Genomic DNA, 26,774 nt, shown 5'->3' on the forward strand with positions numbered 1-26,774 from the left:
CCGTACTCCCCCTTATTCACAATGATTTTTTTGTTCTGATGATGCCTGATCCCTTCAACCTCGTGATCGCACATGCTGGTGTGCTTCTTGCATGTGGGCTTTGTTGCTTCTGAGCTGGACGGCCGCTTGTTTACCTTCAAGCCTTTAAGACCCCAGATGCTATCTATATCTTTTGATAGCCAGGTTCATCACATTTGCTTATGCACCCATTTGTCTTCAGTGATCGCATTGGGGAGGTGAGCACACAATGATATGATTTTTTTTGTTCTTTGATGCCTGATAACTGATCCCTTCGGCACCTCATGATCACTGCAGGCTGGTGTATTTCTTCTATGTGAGCTTTGTTGCTTCTGAACTAGATGGCCACTTGTTTACCTTCAAGCCTTTAAAATCCCAGACGCTATATCTTGATATAAGCTGGGCACCATCAGCTTTCTTCACATTTGTTTATGCACCCGATCTGTCTTCAGCAATTGTGTCGGGAAGGTGAGCATCATGGAACGCCAGTTTAATAAAACAAAGTGTTCTTGCATTGAGGGAGTACTTGAGTAGAGGCCCAATGTCCATCTGCTACCTTAATACTAAACCTATACATATATGCACACAGATCTATTTCCTCACCATCCTATATATATTTACATATGTACATGCCTGTATTTAGACCTTTATAAATGTATTTTGCCTCCTAGTTCTTTCCTCTATTTCATTTTACTTTCCTTTTGTCCCACTATCATGTTCAGCCTTCATTTGGGTTTCAGTAATTCCTCTTGGTTACATTACCCTTGGTCTCACCCTACCAGGCCTCCTACACCCTCCTCATCACTGATTTAGATCACTTGTTGTTCCCTTGTCCCTGGGTTTGCTAATACCAATTCCTTGTCTCCCACCTCCCCCTCTCCCATGTTCCCCGGGAACTGTCGGTCCTGTTGTTTTCTCCTCCAGATTGTTCATCTAGCCTGTCTTATTTAGACAAACCCATCTTCTCTAATTCTAACGATATACATGTAGTTGCTCCCAGAGAAACCTGGATTATATCATGTTGCTAAAATAAATCTGTAAGAAAATAATTGTAAAGCACTATGTAATTTCAGAAAATAGAACTCTCAAGACTAGCTTTGTGGTATGACAAGGTCCCCCTGGACTGGCAGACATTCCTACCAGAATGATGAGGGATACTGTTGGGAAAACGGAGTCACGAGGGGAAAAGGGAGCATACACATGTGAAAGAAGACAAGTCTGTTCTTAGAAAAGCAAGGGGGGCTAAATTACTGGCAGAAGAGGGGGGAGCAAAAAGTACTTTTAAGGACCCTAAGGGGAGGCTCCTAATAGGTCACAGTGGTCTCAGTTTCTATACACCCCCTGGGGACTCAGCCCATGTGCCACAGGATACTAAGACGTGGATCCCTGGATCTTTAAGGAACACAACACGCTGCAAAGGCCATACCAAAGGGATGCAATGTGGAAACCCCACTAGGTGAACTAGGCTCTACCTTAAACACACCAAGGACTTAAGACAGAAATTACATGGTGTGTTAAGAAGACAGCTATACCAAGAGTATTTAACCGTCAGTAGGAGGACTAACATTTACTTACTACTTCAATAGCCTACTTGCTGTGATAAGATATGTATTATTCTGGCAGATTTGTCTGACATTATCAATGGATATTATTTATTAAAAGTTTTGCCTAACCACCAACTCCCATTGTTTGTGTAGTGTCCAGTCACGTAAGGATTTGTTCTGTATAAGTCAATAATCCATGGATTGTAATTTGTAGTTAACCTACACTTACTCAATCTCCCTTTCTCAACAGTGTTTTAAAAGTATTACCATGGACTAAATCAATGACACCATACACAAAAGTCCTTATGTTCCAAGGAGATGCTAAGATTCTTTACTACAAAATAACAAATGTCTTTAAGGTGAATCAGAGGCAGAAAGAACAGTGTCTGGGGTCTTAAAGACTTGTTTTCAAAGAAGCAGCCATCTAAGTGAGATGTCAACAATGAAGACCACATGGAAGAAGCACACCAACATCCGTAATCCAAGGACTGTAATTATATAATACGAATCCAAAAGAGGGACTAGTATCAGAGATTAAACTGTGAGATTCCAGTCAGCAGAAGGCTCTGGATGACAGCAGAAACCCAACATATATTTGTGGATCTACACAGGGATAAACCGCTGGTGATTTCCTCCTAACCGAAATTTTAGGATGGGAATAATCTGGTGATCAGACAGTATTGGAGAGGTGATTGTAACAGATTAAAATAAAGCTGACTTGAATGGATAAAACCTTGTCATCTGATCTCCTGTTTGATTCACTGTGTGTTTGATCTGGTTTTTAATATTGGTATTTTTTGGTTTTGTTTTTTCCCCCCCATAGGGGTTTAATCTCTGTTGTATTTTGCTATTGTTGGTAGCATTTTTGACTGTTATGCATTTTTCCGTTTTTCAGTATATGAAATCCAGGGTGGATTAAGCTCTACAGACAAGAACTAAAATAAGTGTTCCTGGGGGGTACTCCAGTAGTGGTAGGGGTGTGTGTGCAAAGGGGAGCTGATGTGAAGGAGGAAAAGAAGAAAATGTTTTGAAATTGATTGTGGTAGTGACTGTATTAACAGTACTGGATATGAATGAACTGCCGAATGACATAATGTCTAGATTAGGTTCTAATAAAATGGTGATTAACTGTTTTGAAGAAACATACATGATAAAGCCTTCGATAGACATGATGCATGATGGCCACAGGTAGGTGCTCCTCGGGATTTCTAAAGGCTAATTTTTCAGCAGTAGTTTAGCCATATCTTTTTTTCCAACATGCATTTTAAAAAAATCATTTTATTGGGGGCTCATACAATTCTTATTACAATCCATACATACATCAATTGTATAAAGTACATTTGTACATCATTCTCAAAACATTTTTTCTCCGCGTAAGCCCCCGGCATCAGCTCATTTCCCCCCTCCCTCTCCACCCCCCTCATGAAACCTTGATCATTTATAAATTATTATTTTTTCATATCTTACACTGTCCGACGTCTCCCTTCACCCACTTTTCTGTTGTCTGTCCCCCCAGGGAGGAGGTTATATGTAGATCCCTGTAATCGGTTCCCCCTTTCTACCCCACCCTCCCGGTATCGCCACTCTCACCACTAGTCCTGAAGGGATCATCCATCCTGGATTCCCTGTGTTTCCAGTTCCTATCTGTACCATGGTGCATCCTCTGGTCTAGCCAGATTTCCAACATGCCTCTTGACAACCTCAATGCTCCCATTTTCCAGTTAGTACTCAAGTGCATTAACAGTTTACACCAAAATATACTGTGTCTAATTGAGTACAATATTAAAAATAAGACACAATGACATTTTAGTTTGTCCCCTGTGGCTTACTTAGTCTGATAACTGGTCTTTAACAGTGGGGCAAACAATTCTGTGACTTTTTAACACAGATTCATTCAATGTCAATTAGCTTAGCACTGGGTTATTTCTTAATGGCTAAAAAAACTTCTCTTAAAGTTAATGCATCTAAGACATTTTTCATCCAAATTAGAGACCGACCGTAAGAGAAAATTTACAGTTGTTTAACAATAAGAAAATACAGTCAGCCTAATAGTATACTTTGGATTATACTCCTTGGGTAATAACATATTCAAGCTATAGCATTTGAACAAATAACTTTGGCTGGAATTTTGACCATAATTATTCAAAGAAAAGCACTCTGGTATAAAAGAATGAGAGATTGACCAAAGTCAAAAAAGGAGTTCAGTCCCCTTTTGCAATTCAGTTCACCTGTCCAAGTTTTCAGTTCTCTCATCTGTAATGCAGAACTAAACTGGGATGTATGAAAACTCCCTGCTAGCTTATAATCTCTTCCATTAGAATTTTTATATCAGGTTAAAATAATTAATCTTTTAGGCATGCTGTACATATTCTTGAAATGTTTGTTTGGAACAAAGTTGAAAAGTTCAAATTGACAGAATGTATTACCTTAAGTTCGGCAACCTGGGATGAAATATGCCACATAAGGCTTTCACTTAGAAACTTCATACCATATGGGCCTAGTAGTTCTGATAATGACCTCATTTCTGAAAGAAAATTTAATCATATTCATACTTTGGACAGCAAATAGTTTAAGAAAATGAACATCAGAGCACGTTGAAACATTCCACTATAGAAATTATTAATGCAAAATCCTAAGGACACAAAAGTACAAAGATAATTCTTAGACTTATGTATATAATTGAAGAAAAATCTTATTGTTTTCATAGAAAAAAGCCTCACATTAGACTCACACTAGCACAACGGAATTCTCCCCATTCTTTAAAACATGCCACAGTATTGCTTACCTGATATATCAGAATATTCTTCTGCATTGAAAGTTAATTCATTTTCTGTAGGTAAGTTCACAAATGCTTTCATTGCAGGGAAATAAGCTATATGGCCATTACTAACTTGCCTTAGCAAGGTTTCCAAATACCTATAGAGAAAAGCAAATTTATAACCAGTAGATGTTTAGTTAAATATCTGCTATAATATGCATTCCAGGGTAAAGTTTGGAGTTGACTGGTAACTTAAAATGATCGAGCATTTATCAGTAAAAAGCCCACTATTCCTAATTAGTTCATTACCAAGACATTTTATATTACTCCAAGATTATAAATGTCTCCTACAGATCGACATTAATACTCTTACCAATTTGTGTACAGACTTGTAATGGTTGGCTCTCCATGACTGTCTAAATGTTGTGTTTGTTGAAGAAGAACATTATTAAATACTCTTGTTATATCAATTTGCACATAATTTTCTATTGATTGGAGTACAGTCATGTAGGCTCTTACACTTGTTAAAAGCTCTGATGGTTTTGCAATTTCCTGTGTGGCTTGATTATACATAGTCATCCCAACAATTGACCTATGGGGAGAGGAAGAATAAGAATTACATACCCTTTAATTTAACTAAGTCATCAATTTCATTTATGTGACTGTGCTGTTGTTGAACCTACTGTACTGAACAAAATTAATTTTTAAAGTAATTTGTAACAAAGTCATGAAATTGCAATTGTCATCATCTTCCCACTTAAAAGGACACCTAAAAGTTACAATACAACATGAATTTAAGTTCTAATAGTAAGTATAAGAGTGTCAAAACATGTCTTTCCAAAGTCACAGAAAACTTTAACAAATGTATCAAAATGTGTCTCTCACATGGCCACCTCCCTCCAGCTAGGCTTGTATACTTCTGAAGACAGTGTTTCCAGTTCGCTAATCCTTCAAAGAATTTTGCCCTCCTAGAGGGATTCAAACTGTGTGGTAGTGTGATGAGGTAAGGTTTCCCAAAGGAATTCTTGTAGGATAGTCCTTGCTACCCTGGAAGAATGAACAGGTACACTATCATCAAGGGAGGGGTGGGGGATGGCAGAGGGAAGCCCATTTTTCCTGACCCTTCTCTCAACAAGGCAGTTTTCAATTTTTAAAAAGCTCTTCTCCACTAGCCCCCATGATAGTTCTGTGCCCTGTGAAAAAATATATCAAGATTACCCTTTGGGTGTCCTAAAAAAGTTGTCATAACCTTCTAAGCTGATTTCTCTGCTTTGATTGAACTGGCTCAGAAGAGTCCCTTGGAAGCCACTGTTTTGATTGGGCTTTTATTTTCTTGAAGGCACACTACTGAGATTGAGACAAGTGTATTGCTTGGAGAACTTCTCTGTAGTCATCCACTGATGGGAGAGACCTATTGGGTTTTGTTTGGAATAAACCTGTGCATACATGAAAATGGAACCCTCATTACTATTTGACTTACCCCCTCCTATAAATGATTTCAAACTCTCAGATTTGCAGGGATAAAAATGATTTAAACATAGAGTTAAAACAAACAAAAATCTTTTAGTAGGACAAGTTATTTTAACAACTATGAAAATATTTAGCTAGATTAATGTACATTTTGCTTGCATTAATTTGGCTCTTGGATTACCAATGTTCTCCAAATTGTAGCTACTTCTCAATAATTTTTCATTAGGCTATAATCAGAATCAGGATCTATGAGCTTTCTCTCGATAAGCAACTTTTCAAACATGTTTCCTCCAGTCTTTGCTTTTAGTTTCCCATTCTCTTCATTCCTCAGTAGTCACACTAAGAAAAAAGTGTATTTTTTCTGGCTATAGTTGGTGATAGCAGTTCCTTTTTTAAATGTTAAATGTCTTTATTACTTAAGGAAAAAAATACCATACTTAAAAGTTTTTTTTATTATTATTTAGTGTATACAGCCCTTGATTTTAGTTAACCTTGGAGTCAATAGCTCAACTCCTGACCTGATCAGTTTTATATCCACATTATAAAAATTAGTATAATCAAGAACCATGGAAGGAAAAATGGAGGCATGGGCATATTGATAGTTACAGAATAGGACCCATTAGCATTTTCTAACCCTAATTTTGAAAGCTTAAGAAATATTAGAAAAATCAGCCACTTTACACGAAATAATCAAATTTAATCAATATAAAATTAAATCCTTATGACATACCATTTCAACCTTAATGGAAAAGCTTTTTTTAAAAAAGTATTGTCAAGGATGTGAAGAAATTTTGGAACCCTTATCTAACACATTGCTGATGGGAACATAAATGATGCAGTCCCTATGGAAACAGTTTGGTAGGTGCTCAAAAAAATTTAATTTGCTTACATTATGTAGCAATTCCACTCTTGAGATATATTCCCAGCACAAATGAAAAGAAAGGCTGAAACATATTATACTTGTATGTATGCCAAAGTTTACAGCTCACCATGAACACTCATTTTATAGAGGATAATCTAGTTCACACGTGGTCTCAATATATTCAACGAGAGTATTTACTTAAGAGGTTCAGAAGTTTTTGGTCATATTTTTACTTATGGAAAGCATGTCTCTTAATAGTATATATTAAACCCTCTCCCAAAAAGTATCAGAGTGAAGGCATGTGTGTTGAAACCACACATCAATTAAAAAGAAAAAAACATTGCATTGAGTTAAAGCATCATTATAGCCATTTTTTATTTACTCAATGTCATGGGCCAGGAATTATACCAGACTTTACACAAATTTCCGACAGTCCCTATAATAACCCTGCTATATAATTATTACCATCATTTATCAGATGAAAAAACTAAGACTCAGAACAAGTAAATTTCAATTATGTCACCAGGAAGTGATGTGATCTAGGGTTTTTAACTCCCCTCCCTGACTGATTTCAGTGCTGCCTCTCCACTGCATGGCAGCATAGTAAATAAATAAAAGCAAGGCTATCGTTTGTTGATCATTCATAGAACATAAAATGCTTTTGTTTTGTTTTGTTTATATCCTAAGTAGCCATATGTATTTAAAAGAAACAACTTTCCAAGTAATTCCCTAAGGTATTTTCCCCTACATTGTCCACTTCTGTCTCACGCTCTCTAAAATCCCTTAAGCATTAGAGGTATAAAGATCAAAGATTTATATGATTAAAAATAGACCCTTGAAGATAGCAAATAGATCTCATCACTGAAAAAGGCATAGACGAATCAACTCAAGACAAAAACTTGCCATTCCTGTATATTTGCCCTAACTCCTAAAGCTATGCTCAAAAGATTGGTCTAAAAAAAAAAAAAATCAACCCACTAAGTTATTTGTCTTGGCATGAAAATCTTTCCCAGGTGAACAAGTTATTTATTCCTGATTACTAAGTAGATATGTGGTTAAAAGAACATTTGATTCCTCATGTATTAATAGAGCAGACCATTTATAGAAGAAAAACAAGTGAGCTGTAAACTGGTCCCTACACTTTCCACCCACCACCCTCCCACCTTCATATCCCTAGTGAATAATGAGAAATAGAGGGCATAATTTCCCTTTGGTCTAAATAGGGTGGTGTTGGTTTTACTGTCGGAGTACCGGCCTTACAAAGGAAAGCCAAAGCCAGTCTTTGTTCAACATTAGTCACTTATTTCACTACTCAAATGATTACTGGATACTCGATTTCATGTGCATCTACATACTGTCCTACATGTTCCTTAACCCTCACACATATGTTTATGCTTTGTACCTTTTTCATAACTACTCATACTACTGAAATTTTAAATAGATAGTATTCTTTGACAAACTTTTGTGTATGAATTATTTTAAGGCCTTCAAAAACTGTCTCAGCTAAAACATTTTCTTTAATATGTAACTTAGAACAAGGTTGAAGTGTTTATAAAATTGAAGTTTCTTACTTATTACATACAGTATCATTTTAAGAAGCACACATATAATTCTAACTTATATAATTCTAATTACAACGTAAGAATCTGGAGTTCTACAGGCATTCTAGAATATATTTTAATTTAGAAAATATTCAATACTGGATCTAGTCCTGAGATTTTTCAAATTTTATTGTTACCCACCCACTAAAATATTTGTTTGTCATCACAATTCAAGGAGCTGTCTTGGCATACTGCATTACAATTTGGGCTGCAAAATGCAAGTTCAGCAGTTTGAAACCAAGAGGTTCCTTCCAATTTTATAAAGAGTCACAGCCTCTTAAATGCTTAGGGGTAGTTCTAGTCTATCCTATTAGGTCACTATCAGTCAGAAATGACTCGATGCAATTAATTCGGTTTTTGATCACAACTCAATATACATATATAAAACTGAAAAGTTCACAAAGTAACAGTTACATTTACTACATGTCACACACACTAATATTTTTTCTTTATTTCCTCGCCTTTCTTTTTTTATGTGCTGGCAAAACTACAAAACTTATTTCATGACCCTATTAGACTGTCACCTGCATGCTGAAATACTCTGATTTAATTTTCCATGCATGAGAGCTAAGGTTAGGAGATACTAAATGATTTCCTCAGTTTTACAATTCGATAACAGTATAACATACAAGACAAGAACTGGAGAAATGTAGATAATCCCCAGTTCAGTATTTTTTAAACTAGCAGTTCTACAGATACATTAAAAAAAAAATCGTTGCCCTTAAAAAGGAAACATTAGAAATAAATACACTTATTGAAATCAACAAAAAAAAGTTTATATTTTTTCTTACTTAGTAAATCGGATTTCCAGATGAGAAGTCAAATATTCTCTTGGGGTAAATGTATGCTCCCAAACCACCATGTTTGGGACATAATTTATAGAGAAACATAACTCAGAAAGTGCAGTGTGCAGTTTATCAAGGCTGAAAGAAATATTAAGCAGTCGTAAATAAAATATTAAACATTTTATCACAGTCAATATGCTATTAATTTTCTAAACAAATCTGATCTTATTTGGGGACAATAATCTTAAAATTGTATGGCTTTTCTCTCAGCTAACAAAGCTACACAATAAACAATGAGAAAACTGAACATATTCTGTATTCATAAAGACAGTAATTTTCACCTCCTACTGTACTTTGGATTGTGGAAGAAGGAAGGTTATGCAAAACACCAAATCATCCGATTACAGGTACTTTCTTCAAAAATTAAATACCTAGATGTTACGACAGTATTTAGGGGATGAAACAAACACAAACAGGCTAATCTAGCTCCCATAGGTGAAAAATTTTAAGTGTCTGGAATATTAAGAATTTAGCATTAAGCCTTTCTCAGTACTAATGCCTCAGAACACAATAAAAATATCTTCCACCCATAAGGAAAAGATACAATAAAAGTGGATGGCTTACTTGGTCACTACCAGCCTGTTCTTCCTCATGCTCTCAACTCCTGGCTTTTCTCTTTCAGGTTCCCCTTTCTTACCAGTCTGCTTTTTCGACTTCTTATTCACTGCTTGACTAATGGTTTTGGCACAATGCTTGGGCAGCAACTAAATTTTAAAAGGAAAGGGATTTTATTTTGTTACATCAAATACTTTGAAAGTACAGTAACTATTCAAATCTTAGCTCTATATCTAATTGGTGTGTCACTGAATTGATTCCAACTCCTAGAAATCCTATAGGACAGAATGGAACTGCCCTGAAGTGTTTCTAGGCAGATTACCAGATTGTTTTTTCCTCCCGTGAAGCTATTGGTGGGTTCAAACTGCCAACCTTGTGGTCAACAGTCAAGCATCTTAACCACTGAGCCACCAGAGCTCTTGCTACGCATGATTATGATGCTACCACTGAGGACAGTAGTGTATGTGAGAGAGAGAGAGCACTTACTTAGTTTGGGGAGCCCACACACCGTGATGAAAAACAGAAATGTAGGTAAATCTTGTGTGAAAAGAGACTTTATGGAAGAAGTTACAGCAAGGCTGCAGTTTTAAAGTTTGTTTTGTTTTGTTTTTAAAGCAAGAAATGAGAAAGAACATTTGAGGTAGAAGGAAGAATACAACCATGTTAAGGACATGACAGGTTCAGTCTAATGAAACTTCAGGTGTGGGACAGGAACTGCAGGGCAAATAAAGTGAAAGCTTCATTTGAGCTACTAAAGGGGCTTGTCTGTCAAGTCAAGATATTAGATTTTAAATGGTAGCAATTCTAAAACCAGTGAGAATTTCACCATGATATATTTTATACGGTTAACTGTGATACTGATAGAAGAAAATACAGAAACAGACAAGTAGAGCTATTAGAAACAGTCAGAGAAGATATGAAAAAGGGTATGAAATAAGGCAGGTGTAATAGATTTTAAAATTTGAGAGAAACTTCCAAAAGAACAACAACAGCTTTTGTAGTTTAGATGCCAGGGAGAGGGAAGAGTTGAGATGTATAGAAACAGAAATGGGAATAAAAGCATCAAATAATATATTAAAAGAAATATAGGTAAAAAGAGAAAAGGTATAAATGAAATTGTTAGACTTTTCTAAGAAGGACGAGAGACAAATATAATAGGCAAAAAGATCCAACATACAGAAAGTGCACTCCCTGAAAAAAGAAAACCAAAGCAAGAAAAATAATAGAAAGCAATTCAAGAAATGTTTCTGAAAACTAAGGGAAAAAGTTTGAGCCCACATAGAAAATAACACACAAAATTGTAGAGATTATGAAGCCACAAAGACCAACAGCAAGACTTTAAAAAGAAAAACTTTTTATAATTATGTGGGTAGAAAATGCATGTGATTTAGAAACGAAAAAATAATTACATTATCATGAAACTCTTGACAGCCAAACTTATCAACTGAAGAAAACGGAGGACCATATTTTAAAAACACTCAGAGAGAGAGAGTGAATCAAGGATGTTATATCCAACAATACGAGCCAATAATTTTACATGTAACCAAGGACGTTCAAGTATAAAGGGCACATACTCCTAGCATCATGTAAGAACTTCGACAATACCACCCCCCACCCCCCCAGTCCTTCCTGAGGAGGTTACTGAAGGACAGGCAGGCAAATTAAGGCTGATGGTCCAATGTGGCCCTCTGCCCACTGTTGGACATAAATTTGATCTAGTCTCGAGATCCACATTACAAGAAACACACAGGATAGTGAGACATGTTGAATTTCACCATCAGTATAGTATAGAAAGAACAAAAAACAGACTATGGAAAACTCCATAGGCCAAATGTCTCAGGTTATTATTCGATAGAAAAAAATCTAAGAAAAATTAAAAGATGGAATTTAACTAAGGCTTAGACGAGAAAATAAAACTTTTTAATGAGAAAAAATCAGTGACTAGTGACCCACTCCTAGGTAACAAAAAATATAAAGTGGCTAATACATAAGCCAAAATTAATATACAGTGGAGGAATGAAGGGTATTCTCGGGTGACTTAGGTTTTCTTTATATCCATAGTAACTACAAAGCAGTTTATGCCAATTCGTTAAACTATATATTTTGTGGGATCTCTGCTATGTGTTTTATTTTGTAAAGCATTTTTTAAAAGCACATATGATTGTTTAATTTCTCTGCACACCTTTCTGAAAGCTCGCCATGCACGGAGAGAAACTGTAGGCCCTTTAATAAGCCAAATGAGTTCCTCCATTATCTACAGTCTCCCCAGCCTTACATAAGCATTCTCTGTGCCAGCCATAAAAATCACATTAATAGTAAGGTTGCACTGCTAATTACTGTACTTGCTGTCATAAGCTGTACAGCTGCAAAAAGTTGCACTGGCAAAGGGGTGTGATACATATATACTTACAACATCCAAAATTCCTCCTTGTGGCTCAATTTAAGATGGTTTTAGAACCCCTGCAGACAGAGCAGGTGAGGATAGGAGAACGTGAATGGAAGGAAAGGCCCAAAGTAAACTATCCAACTTTACGGAAGCAAAAATGAGCCAGAATGATTATGAAATAGTTGAGAAGGTTTTAGAAAAAACTGAAGGAATTAAATCTGATTTAAAGGATCACCTAATGGCTCATCATGCATTGGCCCTACCTGAGGAAGGCAATTTAGAGAGGCCAGAAAACTTTAAAACAAAGGGAGCAGATAAGGACAAAGGAGAACCTAAGCGCAAAGTATCTATGCTTTCAAAGGTAGAGAAAGGTATTGCAGAAGAAGGAGACTTAGAGACAAGACTAGCTTTTCCTGTCCATATAACAGAAAGGTCACCAGATGCAGACAACCCGCGGGCTATCAGGAAACACAGATGGTAACTTCCCCTTTAAAATTTTAAAGGACATCAAACAGCAATGGGAAGCTAGATTATATATCCCACTACAAAATTCAGTAGCGTGGAATATTATGAAAAATATGGGCTATAAAGGAAATGGACATGAGAAGGATGAGAAGGGAGATCCGTCACCCATTAAGGTGACTCCCCAAAATGACCGCCATGGCCTAGCTGGGACCACTGTCGTAAAGCCTGCACCCATCAAGCTAACTTGGAAGTCAAATGACCCAATTTGGACAGAACAGTGGTGCCTTAATAATGAGAAGTTGCAGGCACTACACAATCTAGTTCAAGAGAAGCTGAGAGAAGGTCATATAGCAGAGATTTCTTAGACCCTGGAATTCCCTTGTACTTGTAATTAGGAAGAAATCAGGCAAGTGGAGGATGCTCATAGATTTAAGAGCTATTAATTCTATTGTACAGCCTATGGGGACTCTGCAACCAGGACTTCCTTCACCTAGCAGGATTCCTAAAGATAGGAATATGATTGTGATCAGCTTTAAAGATTATTTTTATACTATTCAGTTAGATCCGGCTTGATCATGAAAGATTTGCCTTCACCATCCCAGAATTAAACCATAAAGCTCCTAATAAAAGGTACCATCTTAAAACTCTGACTCACGGCATGGTTAACAGTGCAACAATGTGTCAGTTTTTCATCGGGGAAAGTGCTAGAGCCTGTGAGAAAACTTTTCTCAGAGGCTTATATAATCCACTACATGGATGATATTTTAATAGCTGCACCTAACAATGACATGCTACAACAAATTTACATTCACATCAGTGAAGCTGCCTCTCAGGCAGGATTGATAATTGTCCCTGATAAGATTCAAACCACCAGTCCTCATACTGTGGTAGATAGGACCATGATCAGGCCACAGAAACTTGAGATTAGAACAGATCATCTTAGGACATTAAATGACTTTCAGAAACTCCTTGGGGACATAAATAGGGTGAGACCAATTTTAGGCATTCCCACAGAAGAGCTCCAACACTTATTTGATACCCTACAAGGGAACCCACAGCTGAATAGTCCTAAAGAGCTCCCTTCTGAAGCCCGGCACGAGCCGGAGTTTGTAGAAGAACACATCAGTCGAGGAAAGATTTATTGAGTTGATTGGGGGGAAAGCACTCACCTTGTTAATTTTCACACCCCAATTTCCCCCACTGCTACTGTCGCCCAAGACGTAAACCTCTCGAGTGGATACATTTGGGAAACACAGGCCCTAGTCATCTGGCCTTACTGGGAGCAAATAGAACAGTTAATTTCCAAAGGCAGGCCCCACTGCCAACAGCTGTGTGGGTATGATCCGACTGTCATAATTCTGCCTTACACTCCAGCTCAAGTGAGGAACCTTTTAGAATTTGCCACAAACTTCCAAATAGCTTTCTTTGGCTGAGTTTTGGGGAAAGTTAGATTGTCACTATCCTCCAAGAAAATTCTGGGTTTTTTTTAAAGCGAACCCCCTGGACCCTCAGCAAGGTGTTCTCACACAAGTCAATTGAAGGAGCCCACACTTACTTCACAGATGGCTCCAATAATGGTGTGGCAGCCTACTGGGGCCCCTCCTCTCAATCCTTTCAAACTTGTAATGCTGCTGCTCAGAAAACAGATATTTGCTATCATTTTATTATTTAAAGATCTGCTATCAACATAATCAGTGACTCTGCTTACACAGTTCGTCTGTTCTTTTATTGAAACAGCGAAGTTGAAGGTAGATCCACACTCTGACATTGGCAGATTATTCCTCACCTTACAGAACCAGGTAAGAACACACTCTCACCTTTTCTTCATAGGACACACAAGAGCACACAGTTACCGGGACCAATTTCCCTGGGAAATGCCAATGCAGACATGCTAACACAAAAGGCATTCACTACTCTTCAGCTCCCACAGGCAGAACATCAAAGGTTACACAGTAACGTTGCCAGCCTCAGGGACAGATGCCACCTAACATGGACACAGGCCAGCAGATTGTCACAAAATGCCCTCCCTGCCAACACGCCTCACTCACGTGGTAAACCCACGTGGTGACCAATTAAATGCAACCTGGTAGTTGGATGTCACTCACGTACCCTCATTTGGACGCCTAGGAGCTGTGCATGTTACTATAGACACCTTCTCGGGATTTTTATGGGCATCAGCTATGGCTGGCGAGTCCACAAAATATGTTATCAGACACTTACTAGCCGGTTTTGCTGTTATGGGTACTCCTACACACTTATAGACAGACCATGGCCCTGCTGACACTAGCATCCTACTCATGTCCACTTCCTTTATTGCCCATATTTTTTATAACACTCCACACTACTGAATTTTGTTGTGGGATATATAATCTAGCTTCCCACTGCTGTTTGATGTCCTTTAAAATTTTAAAGAGGAAGTTACCATACTGTAACTTTTTTCCACAATTTTTGTCAAGATTGGAATATTCATCACATGAAAGGTATCCCATACAACCCCCAAGGCCAAGCCCTTATTGAACGGGCACATGGCACACTAAAACTCAATTGTCTAAACAGAAAGGGAAATGAAAGGTGAGAGCACACAATAAACTTCAGTTGGCCATAGTGACTCTAAATTTCTTCTCACTTCCAAAAGATTCTAACATAACTAGGACAGAGAAACACTTTTCTACCCCCACAGAGAAAGCCGATCTGGAGAAAATTGGTGGAAAAACGACGATGGGGTGTGGAAACCAGGTTTGCTAGAGACTAGGGGTAGAGGCTATGCTTACATTCTTTCAGATGGCGGAGAAAATGATGGATCCCCCCTCAGAAGAGTCCGCCCACGGATTGAGAGAGACAAGGAAAAGGAAGGTCCCACCTAACCACTCTGACCCTGACTCTGTCCCAGTCAAAGACGGCAGCCCTTTCCCTAAGTAAGTGACATCGTAGTATCAAAAACTCAATAATTCACCGTCCTAACTGGGAACAAATAAAAGCTCTGAACCAGCAAGCACAAGTAACACTAACGCTGGCAAGCCTATCACCCGTGAGAGTGTGTTCCTAGCAATGCTTGCTGTCATGTCAGTTGTCTCCTCTCAGGTAAGTGCTAATCACTCTTATTGTTGGTCTTATGCTCCTCATCCCCCTCTACTAGAAATCATGGAGTGGACCCAGGCTGGCCCTGTCATATTTGTAAATGATTCTGGATAGACACCAGGGTCTTGGGGAAATGGAATAGTCAGAGACCCCAATGAGGAAGGCAAAAATTTTAATTTCACTCTAGGTTTTGAAACTGCATTTCCGTGTGGGCGCAAGCCTCAGCTGCTTAGTTAGCCGTTAACTCTCAGGCATGGAATGACTGGCTGGCCTTTAATGAAACCAGCTATTGCTTCTATATGATTATGGGTGAAGGATTTGCAAAATATGAAAACTCCACTACTATGGAGGAGAGGAGATATGGAAACCTGTAAAATTATGAGTTACCGGCATGTCGTTGCCGACAGACTCAAATAACTCAAATGTCAGGGGCCGCATGGAATGGTGTTAAGAAATGACACTGTAACTATTATTGGTTGGGGTCCCCATGGAAAATTTCTAATTGCTCAGAGGAATCCAACATCACCTCATGTGATTATGATAGTAGCTGTGAGTGGCAGAAGACCACTAAAGGCATTGCCATTACCAGGCAATCAAAGTTGATGGCCTGGCATGAAGGAGAACGTGTGCCTCCCTGCCCCAGGTTACTTTAGCCTATGACAGGACTGGAACAGTGGAACCTGTGAAAATTACCTCTTGCCACTAATCCTTTAACAGGCTATACAGGAAGTTTTACTGGCACCAGTCAACCTGGTTATACTTATGCTTTTCACAAGAACGAGACTCGATACATAGTCCGTGTGTAAGGCTGCCTTATGTGCTTGCTGTAAGAAATATCATAAATGAAACTGCTCGCAGTTCCACCTGTCATAATTGTAAATTGTTCACTTGCAATAACCATGCTCTGCTTATAAACCTTTCAAAAGACAGCATCCTCATCCTAAAAAGCAGGCTGGGGGTGTGGATCACAGTGGAAATGAGCACACATGGGAGAGCAGTCCAGAATCGTCCTTCATGATGCAAGTGATGTCAGAGATTCTGAAAAGACCTCGCCGATTTGTGGGAATGTTAATTGTAGCTATAATCTGACTTATAGCAATTGCCACCACTGCTGCTGTCACTGGGGGAGCACTACAAGAGTCCATCAAAACTGAACATTTTGTGCAAAAGTGGCAAGTGAACTCACATCAGCTCTGGGCCACTCAGGCAAAGGTGGACCATGAACTGGGGGGAAAGTAGCAGAGCTGCAACAAATTGTCCCGTGGTTGGGAGATCAAATCATGGGACTTGCAACATCAATTAATGTTAAAATGTGATCGGAATGTTACTGATTTTTGTATAACCTCTTACCCATATAATAATACATTGCATGATTGGGATTTAATTAGAGAACATTTACAAGGGTTTAAGGGAAATATTTCATTGAATGTTAATCAGCTAAAAAAGGATATTTTCTATACATTCAAAGACAGGCTCAAGGCGTCTCCTAGCTCGGATATGATTAAACAATTGGTGAATGGGATGAAAGGGTTGGACCTGCGAGCTTGGGTTCCAAGCATCTCACATAGCTTAAGTTTCAGTCTGTCACATTTATCATCATAATTTTGATGTGCCAGACCCGTGCCGCCTCTATAGGAAATTAAGAGATTGAAGAGAGACCATGTTGCCTCTGTGACACTATTGAATCTTAAATGTAATACAGAAGGGGGAAATGTGGGAAACTAACACTGAGGGAAATATGACTGGGACTTAATCCCTGACTGGTACAATGGGAATCTGGAAGAACAGTATTCCATGGTAAGAAGACCGCCACTCTGGTAGTTGGGAGATACAGTCCAAGTACATTTTCCTGCGGTAGTCTATCATTTCCACAGTTTCTCCCCCTTAAAGTGAGCACATGGTTGATTCTATCTCCCTTTAGGAGCAGACATTCCTATTTGCTCTATCTCTTCCCGCCATGGCATCCAACTCCTCATATCTTCCCCTGATTGTAGATAGGCATGGGAAGGCTTTATCCCCTGACTCTGGATTCAAAATGCTTGCCATATGGCTGAGTTTTTTGGCTTGGCTACTTTAATATTGTCATCAATTTTGTCTTGACCGCTTTCAATGTATAGAAAATAACCGTGTAACCCTATGGCTCTTTTGAATTTTATATATAAACAAAAGGGGGGATTGTGGGAAACAAAGATTTCTCCCAAGTTGTCTCACCCAAATATATTCCAAACTTAGCTGCTTGCTACACATGGCAAATCACTATACAGTTGGAGGTCAACAGAAGTAGGTCAGGGGTTATTCTCCCTAAGGGTTATCAGCTATGTAGAGCAATCAGACTATATAGTCTGTCCCACCCTAAGTAGGGCCCACTCCCTTCTGATAAGGATAGTAGTAGATTGTTTCCTTGTAGGAGAGCCCAGGAAGGTCAAGCCCACTCAAGTATGACCAATGATAGGACGCCATCATGAATCTAGGGTCTGCCCATCTTGTCACATGTATACCTAGTCCCTCCCCTTTCTATCATGTGTACCCCCGCTAGCTCATCCCCTTGCTGTTATGCTTATGCCCGTTGTATACACCCCTCCTACTGCTTGTATTGCCTATTGTACAACCCCTTCCTGTGACATATGTTTTTACCTGTAATTAAGTGGCTTGCACACCACCAAAGATACATAAGCTTTGGTTAGCAGTAAATTGCTCGCTCTCTCCTGCCCTGTCCTCTTCCATCTCTACGTGGACCACCAAGCGGGGCTGAGGTGAGCATGCTACCATGAAATGTGTCTGACTTCTTTATTTTACTCTCCCCTATTATTCTCCATGACTTTACTATAATCTTTATATATCTTAACTGTGCAATTGCGCTTACTGAACCCATGATTAGTTCCGTAGAGCATGAGCCTCTTAATCTCAGGGCAGTGGGTTTGAGCCCCAAGTTGGGCGCCATTTGTGGGGTTAGCCAAATTGGACAGTACAGTGTCCAGTATAGTGACAGTGTTGGGTAAAGGACGAAAAGTATTACTATGTAACGAGAACAATGCTGTTTCATGCAAACAATTCTATAAAATATATCATAAGTTGATTTAATGCCATCTGTAAAAAGTTTACCTGGTGAGTTCATTTTCTTACCTCCATCCACAAGTGCCCTATCTGTATTAAAAGCAACAATTAAATTATTACCTGGTCACTAAGAGTACACTGTTCTGTGCAAATATCAGTGATGAGATTTCGAGCTTGTTTAGCCATTTCATCCAAGAACATATTACATAATGATAGGCTGCGATCTCCAATGTGATGTCGCTTTAAGGGGAGAAGAATAATAATAGTAATGGAAATTATATTTTAAAAAGTGGTTTAGATGAAAATATTTAAGCAAACATGAAAAATTAGGCTAAAGTCTTACTCCACAGTAAGGGATAAGGAATATTACAGAATTCTTTATATCAATTAGCTTATTGTATAGTATTTCTACACATTTGATATAAAATATTTTGTGATCACACAGTTATAAAGAATCTTAACACGAACAATTATGAATTTAATCTTTAAACTCCAGAAAATAAAACAACTGTATCCAATCTGAAATATTATAGAATAAAGCAGACCATATTAAAGGATGTTTTTAATCACTATTGATTTTTAAATGTTTATGTCCCATTGTTTATATAAATAGCATCCAGCCATGAAGGGATTGATTCTGTACAAGTGAATAATTAATATACTGTGATATGGATTTAGCCTGCATTGGCCCAATATCCCTCTCTCAACAGGGTTTTACAAAATTAGGACCAGGGGCTGTTCAAACACAACATTAGTGGAAGATCGTTATGCTCAAGGGGGATGATCCCTAAGACTCTCTACCATAAATTAACAAGGAGAAATTGAAAAGAGCACTAAAGGCAGATAAAAAAGACAAAACAAAACTTAGACCAAGGAATGGGTTTTAGGCTTGCACTAAATCCTAACTCCAATTTAGGAACAATTAGTTCTTACATCATGACCCTGCTCAATACTCGCCCTCAGGAAGAGAACACAGAAGAGATGGCTGCTATTCAAAATGTGGTGAAGAAATTAGATGGTGCCCAGCTATCAGATAAAAATAGCATCTGGGGTCTTAAAGGCTTATCCCCCAACAAAGAGCCATCTATGTGAGATGCCAACTAAGTCCACATGGAAGAAACAAACCAGTATCAGTCACAGAAGGGCAGTAAATCATAAAATTCAATGTCAAAGAAGGGAATAGTATCAGAGCCTAAATTGTGAGAATCTGGTTTGCAGAAGGCTATGGATGAGTGGGAGCCGGTGATTTCTTTCTATCCATAACAGAGGGATTAGAGAAAAGTTACCAAACAAGAGTGCATTGGAGAGATAACCATAAATCTCAAAAGGAAAAACCTAAATTGAATGGTTAAAACTTTGTCAGTTGATTTCCCCCCCTTTGATGCACATTAGGCCTGACTGGGTTGTCAAAATTTTCTGTATTTTTTTGTTGGTTTATATTGGGGTTTATCACAGATGTGTTATGTCATTGGGTGTCACCCTCTTAAATATGTTATAGGTTATTGTTTTTCAGTATAAGAAACTCAGGATGGATGAACCTATAGGGGCAGCAAGTAGAATAGGGGTTTCTGGGACAGTACAGATGGTACAGGTGCTGGTGGTATGGGGTGAGTTGGGGGATAAAAGGGAACCGATGTCAAAGAGTCCAGGCAGGAAAAGAATGTTTGGAAACTGATTGTGGTAGCAACTGTACAGTACTGCTTGATATGATTGACTTATGGAATGATATATGTATTAACTCCCAATTAAGATAAATGAAATCTTACATCATTTTAAAATCTGTATCTAAAATACAAATTTTACACAACAAAAAGACTATGTAGCATACAAAACAGAAAATAAATAATAGAAAAGAATTCAAATATTTAAATAAAACTTTTAGAAGAAATCAAGTCTATAAAATAAGCAAACTCACAAGGCATTCAAATATCAAAAATTAACCTCCCAAGCACTGGGGCTGGCCATACACTTTGTGAATATAATAGAAGAAAATGTATACTTAATTTTTATAGGATCATATATGTAAATGTATATGCAAACTAAAATCCATCTCTGTCTAGCTACCAAATTCTGGACCTTTTGAGTTTTGAAGTTTGGTGGGCTTATTTTTCTGTTGTAAATGCTGATGAATACCATGTATACTCGAGTATAAGCTGACCCTAATATCAGCTGAGGCACCTAATTTTACCACAAAAACGGCATTAAAAATGTGCTGAAAATCTCGGTTTATACACGAGTATATATGGTATGTATTGTAATATTTTAAAGATTCACTTGCAATACTTTACAAAGATAAAAAGAGGTTTTCCTTTCATGGACCTCTCATATAACAAAAGTATATGACCTCTCATATATTATAAGTATTTCTATGTTGCAGATGTCAGACACACAAAATATAAAATATGTGAACATGAAAGAATTACTTGTAGTTTTATCATATTTTATATTGTATTTTGATTTAAAGTATCCTTAAAAGCATTGACAAGAAACCAGACCAAACGGGATTTGCAGGCCAAAATAATACTGGCCCACTCTATCTTAGGAAAGATTTTAAATGGTAACTTCTGAAAGACAAAATCTGCTATCACTTCCATCTGAAAGAATAGTGAACTAGGATTGCTTGAAACACATTCTTTACAGATATTAAATGAGCTTATTTAAAATATAAATGTGACCTCATTACTTCCTTTCAACAGCAAGGTTTCCTAATGTATCATTCAAATCTCCCCATGATTTGCCCTCGGCCTTGAGTTTCAGTTAGCAGATTGTGTGGATGCATATGGATCACGTAGGAGAATATTATAGTAATCCAGGCAAAAAATTACTTGGTTTAGATAAGGATGAGAAGTACGAGTAGCATAGATATATAAACATAGAAGCACAGACAAAAAATGGTTCCATGGTCAGATGGGTTTGGGGGTCAGCATGGGGAGAATCAACGGTTCTATTATAGACATGCTACACTTCACATAGCTAAAACGATCTAAATTGAGATTCAGCAGAAAAAAGGGAGAATCTCAATTTGTGGGAAAATGTCTAAGCTAGAGAGATAAATCAAGACGACACTGATATATGTGTATATTGTAAATAATAAAATTAGAACAAAAGGGTGAAGTATTATAGTGAGGAGTGTAGAGAGTGAGAGAATCTTGTGAATTATCTATATTGAGAGTAGAGATGTACGTTTTTAACTATACGACTGAGCAAGGCAGAAAACAGTAGGCTCTGCTAGGTGAAGAGAATGCCACTCGTCAGCAACACGACTACAGTGCATAGCAATTCACCAGACATTCCTCCTCTGAAAACTAGGGACAACTTTCACCAATGCTGCCACAATTAAATGAAACAAACAACAAAAACAAGTTTTATAAGCTTCATCAATCTATATGAACACAATATTCTTAATTACCTGTTTTAATTCTTTAATAAGAATTTAAAGAATCACAATTAACAACTAAACAAGTCAGAAACACTAAAATAACTGACACGGAGCAGATGATGAGAAATATTATAATAGTGGTACAAAGTACTGTGACAAACATAATAAGAGATGAATTCTAACAAGAGAACTAGGAAAATCTTTTGGGAGTAGGTGAGATTTAAACCCAGTGGTTAGGATGAGGTAACAAACAGTTCAATGGGAAGTCCCAGGTAGTATCATCAGTTGAGCCCAGGAGTACCGGCTGAAAGGTACTGGAAGTCTGAACCCACCCTTCTACTGGCACTCTGGAAAACATGCCTGGTGATCTGCTCTGGAAGGTCAGTCTTGAAAACCCGATGGGGCAGTCTACTCTGCACTCCTTGTACCAGAAGTGACTGTGTGGTCCCTAGTAATGACAACAACAGACAGAGCTGCAGGAACATGAATTTTTATCTGTAAGCAACAGCCGTCAAGAGTCCAAAAAATACAGACAAATGTACATTATTATGATTCGTGGAAGGTGGGCTAGTGAGTAGGGAATGGAAAGACGGGCAGTTACAGATTATACGGCTGAGAGTTTTACAAACCTGGCTAAGACCATTTTCACTTGATTTCGGACGTAAGGGAGAGCCCTTAAAGCAGTGGTTCTCAACCTTCCTAAAGTAGCAACCCTTTAATACAGTTTCTCATGTTCTGGTGATGCTCACCCATAAAATTATTTTTGTTGCTACTTCATAACTGTAATTTTGCTACTGTTATGAATTTGCTACTGTTAACAACTCCTGTGAAAGGGTCATTGTACCCCCAAAGAATCACGACACACAGGTTGAGAACAGGTTGAGAACCGCCGCATTCATGGTCCTTTAAAAGGAAAAAGGCACTCGGGCTACATTGTATTTGTCTTAAAGAGAAAAATATCTAAGGGAGGAAAACCATTTAGGAATACATATAGAGAATACTGAAAATCTGAACTACCATAGTAACAATAGCACTGAAAATCAGAGGATGGATTCAAGAAATGATAACATTATTAAGAGAATTTGATGGGCAACTAAATGTGACAGATGTCAGTGAGGTAAGAGTTAATGGCATACTTTACGTGTCAACTTTAAGTCTAAAAAAATTCTATAAATCTAGTATACGTGCTGGTAATACCCTCGCAAGCATTGATCCTAATAAACTCCCTGCAGAAGATGAGGACACCGACTTCTGAAGGAGGCTGACAATGTTACTGCTCTGGTACGTTCCTTTTCGACCCGTGCAGTAGTTCAAAGGAAAGAGATTCACTATTAAATTACAAAGTAACACATTACTTAATTTAATATGTTCTTACTACACTTAGATTATGCTATTTGTTCTTCAAAGATTAGAGAAGGAATAATAAGTAAATTTTTGATAGGTACTTGGATTAATAAAAGCTACTTCTAAGTTCTGCACTCAGTAATCATGTATAATTTGTGTATTTTACAACTATCAACAAACCCTGTGTTGGTGGACTATATCAATACTAAAAAGTTAGTGAAATGCCTTTGTTTTAATAATAATGAATCAGGATTCAAAACAAATGATTAAAAATATAAATACCAGAAACATTAAAACCTGGACCATTGTTTTAATAACGTTAGCTCCAAATGATCTATATGACAGTATGTTCTTACATATATGTATACATATTTATCTGTCCATATCTAACCATAAAATTACTCAAAAATTTGTTTGATTCTGTACAGAGATATATCAGGAAGGAAACTAACATTAAGGAATTATGGGAATTGCTGGCAACATGCTTTTCTTAGTGTACTGAACATAAATCATAGGACTAATAGAATATTACCTCTTCTGGACACAGTTCATGTGTGCAGCTCATAAAATGAGTACAAAGTAGTGGAAATGCAATTGAATATCTTGACTGAGAGGGTAGCTCCAAACACTGTTGAAACATCTTCTCAAAAGCACGACTATAAAAACTGTGTTAGGAAACAAAAATTTAGAATCATAATTTTTATAGCTAAAACTGTTAATGACTATCTTTTATAATTTGATTCAAGGGCATGCTTTGAAGTTACCAATTGATAAACTTTATTCCCTTAAGAAAAGAATGATAGTTCTTTTAACCCCTATGATACCTCCCACATAATTATTTCACAATACTAATATTCCTGGATATAATGAATAAATATTTAAAATAAGGAGCAAAATAAGCTTTATCTATGCCATGCATAGCATTAAAGTATTTTAGCATCAATTTCATCAAAACTCACTATGAATAATAAAGAAACATTTTTATATACTAATAAAAAAGAAAGATTACCAAGTAAACAATAACATGGTACTGATTTTTAAATCAAATCCTGATTTAAAAGCTGTTAAACATGAAAGGGTTGCTAAAATAGGTAGAGTATACTTCAGAGCAATTAGAAAGAATAGGAGTAAACATCTCTCCTTTGGATGTGACTGGCAAAGCAAATATGCTGAGAAGATAAGGATAAAAATGAACTAAAAATGATGGAAAATTATACATTTTAAACATTATTTTCAAGTGTGTTTGGTTCCAAGAAAGGAGAGGGGAATCCTAATTTCTAAAAACACGAATTTCCTTTCTTTTGTAGCTCAAAAGCACCTATCTATAAAATAGGTATTCCACCCCCACCGCACCCCCACTTTAAGGGCTGCATTTGAATGACATAATAGCATAAGATTTAGTTTTATGAAATCCTTGCGAATTTAAAGTATCAAAGCCTAAAAAGTGCATTTACTGATGTTTTATGAGTTCCTTCAAAATACATTTACGCCTTCTCTGTGGCTTGATTTGGTTTAGTTTACTGTTAATTAAAGCATACTAACTGTCCTAATCAGTGAGAACTAGGCTGCTTTCCACAATAACAGCAATGAGAAGATTTTCATAATCATCTATAACTACCATGCCTATTCAGAGACTATTGTAGCATTTCAGAAATAAAAGGATATATAGTAGGTTATCCCTATCAGCTTCAGTAAAAGAAAAAACATCCAAGAAGCAGAAAACAGAGTTGAGAATATGCACCTTTGGAGCCATATTACTTGAGTTTGAATCCCAGTCTCACTGCTTGTTAGTGTGATCACAACCAGATTCTAATAGACACTAACAAAGTACAGACAAGACTACTTCTCCAGATCCACACTATCTGGTCAGGGAGAACACGTGTAAACCGTCAGGAACGACACACAGAGTTCATGAACAGAGCAAAGGAGAATTCCAGCGCAGCGCAGGGGAAGTCAGCAGCTCAGCATCATCATAGTGCTGCATAACAGTCTAGACCTTTCATTCCAACACCTGCTTATCGATCCTCATCCACTTTCCCCTCTCATTTCTCTTGAGGAAAATTTGAAGTGAATTTTTAAAATTTCCTCAAGGAAATGTGAAAAATAAAACCCACATCAGTAAAACTGTTCTTAAAAAGAATTAAATACAGACATAAAATATCAACTTATTAAACATTTTCTTAGCAAGGGTAATAAAAAACCACTACTCCTTTTTTCAGTCTATTCCTGAACTGCCTTAACAAATATGCCACCAAAACCTATGTTTGGCTACTAAAATTTCCAATTTTTTATTCAGAGGAAATGACAACATACCAAAATATGGAGAGATCTGAAGTTTCCACTAGCATTTCCACGAGGGAATCTACCATTTTTGTGTGAAAAATTATTGTATTCATCATCTTTCCGAGTTCTCTGTGATCTGCAAGGCTGAGAGAAGCCTTAGAGACACTCGTGTATGCCTGTTAAAGTAAGAGGGAAAAAAGTTAGTTTAGGTATAGTTCAATGATTTTAGCCTTTTCACTCTATGGGAGAAAAATATGAAAAATATATCAACTGTTTCAGTAAAATCATTCTTTTAGAAATTATTGCGAATTATATGCCAATAAAACTGTGGTAGGAAGTGACAACTTGAAATTCCAGTCAAGAGCTTCTTTAAATATGTGTAAAATAGAATCGGGTATAAGGTTGGTTCTCTTTGAAGTCTATTAAAGAAAAGTGAAGTTACTAAAATAACAAAAGTAATAAAAAAAGAACCAAAAGGAAATTTTCAATCTACTTTAAGAAAAAAAAGCGCTAAGATTAGTGCAATAACTATACCTTGATTCAATGAGACATTCAATTATACAGACTCCTGATGGACAGATGGATGCCACAAAACATGCGATACTGTGCCATCCTCATGTTAATAGAAGAAACAATGTGCTGTGGCTAGCACTGCTACCAAACTATAGAAACCTTTATTAAAAATCAAAGTGTAAAGCTATTATTTCTTGACAAATTCTCCATCTAGATCCATTCTGAAAGCAGCATTTTCACTTTTCTAATCCTTTCCTAAAAGTGATTCTAATTGTGTTCCTTTTAAATGTTTTTGAGTTTTGGGAGCCAAAAGATATCAGAAGGGGCAAGATTAGAGCTGTAGATGGGTTAAGGTTTCCCATGAAATTCTTATAGGATGGCCCTTACTATCCTTACAGAACGAAAAGGTCCACTGTCATAATGGGGGGGAAATTCCTTCACACCACTTTCCTGGACTGTTCTTTACCAATGCAGCTTTCGATTGTTTTAAAAATCTCTTCCCCAAACATCCCATGACTGGCTTGTGTTCTTTAAGAAAAATCTATCAAGATTACCCCTTTGGAATGCCCAAATACAGTCACCATAGCTTTTTGAGCTGAGCCTTTTAGCCTTGAATTTC

At 37.3% G+C, this 26,774-nt stretch overlaps 1 protein-coding gene across 2 annotated transcripts in view; it reads right to left on the reverse strand.

The window, feature by feature from the left end:
• The window catches only part of NCKAP1 (NCK associated protein 1), an 83,259-nt gene that overhangs the window by 14,318 nt on the left and 42,167 nt on the right, over window positions 1-26,774 (reverse strand). For both annotated transcript variants that reach the window (XM_045294153.1, XM_004701473.3), the window contains exons 16-23: window positions 25,673-25,818; window positions 23,892-24,024; window positions 18,757-18,876; window positions 9,663-9,802; window positions 9,045-9,176; window positions 4,694-4,912; window positions 4,348-4,478; window positions 3,989-4,086 (exon numbers count right to left, since the gene is read on the reverse strand). In XM_045294153.1, coding sequence (XP_045150088.1) covers window positions 3,989-4,086; window positions 4,348-4,478; window positions 4,694-4,912; window positions 9,045-9,176; window positions 9,663-9,802; window positions 18,757-18,876; window positions 23,892-24,024; window positions 25,673-25,818 — 1,119 coding nt within the window. The remainder of the gene's footprint in view (window positions 1-3,988; window positions 4,087-4,347; window positions 4,479-4,693; window positions 4,913-9,044; window positions 9,177-9,662; window positions 9,803-18,756; window positions 18,877-23,891; window positions 24,025-25,672; window positions 25,819-26,774) is intronic.

This window comes from Echinops telfairi, unplaced genomic scaffold (assembly GCF_000313985.2).
Source record: "Echinops telfairi isolate 266 unplaced genomic scaffold, ASM31398v2 ScPeMD7_3;HRSCAF=10, whole genome shotgun sequence".
Taxonomy (NCBI): Eukaryota; Metazoa; Chordata; class Mammalia; order Afrosoricida; family Tenrecidae; genus Echinops; species Echinops telfairi.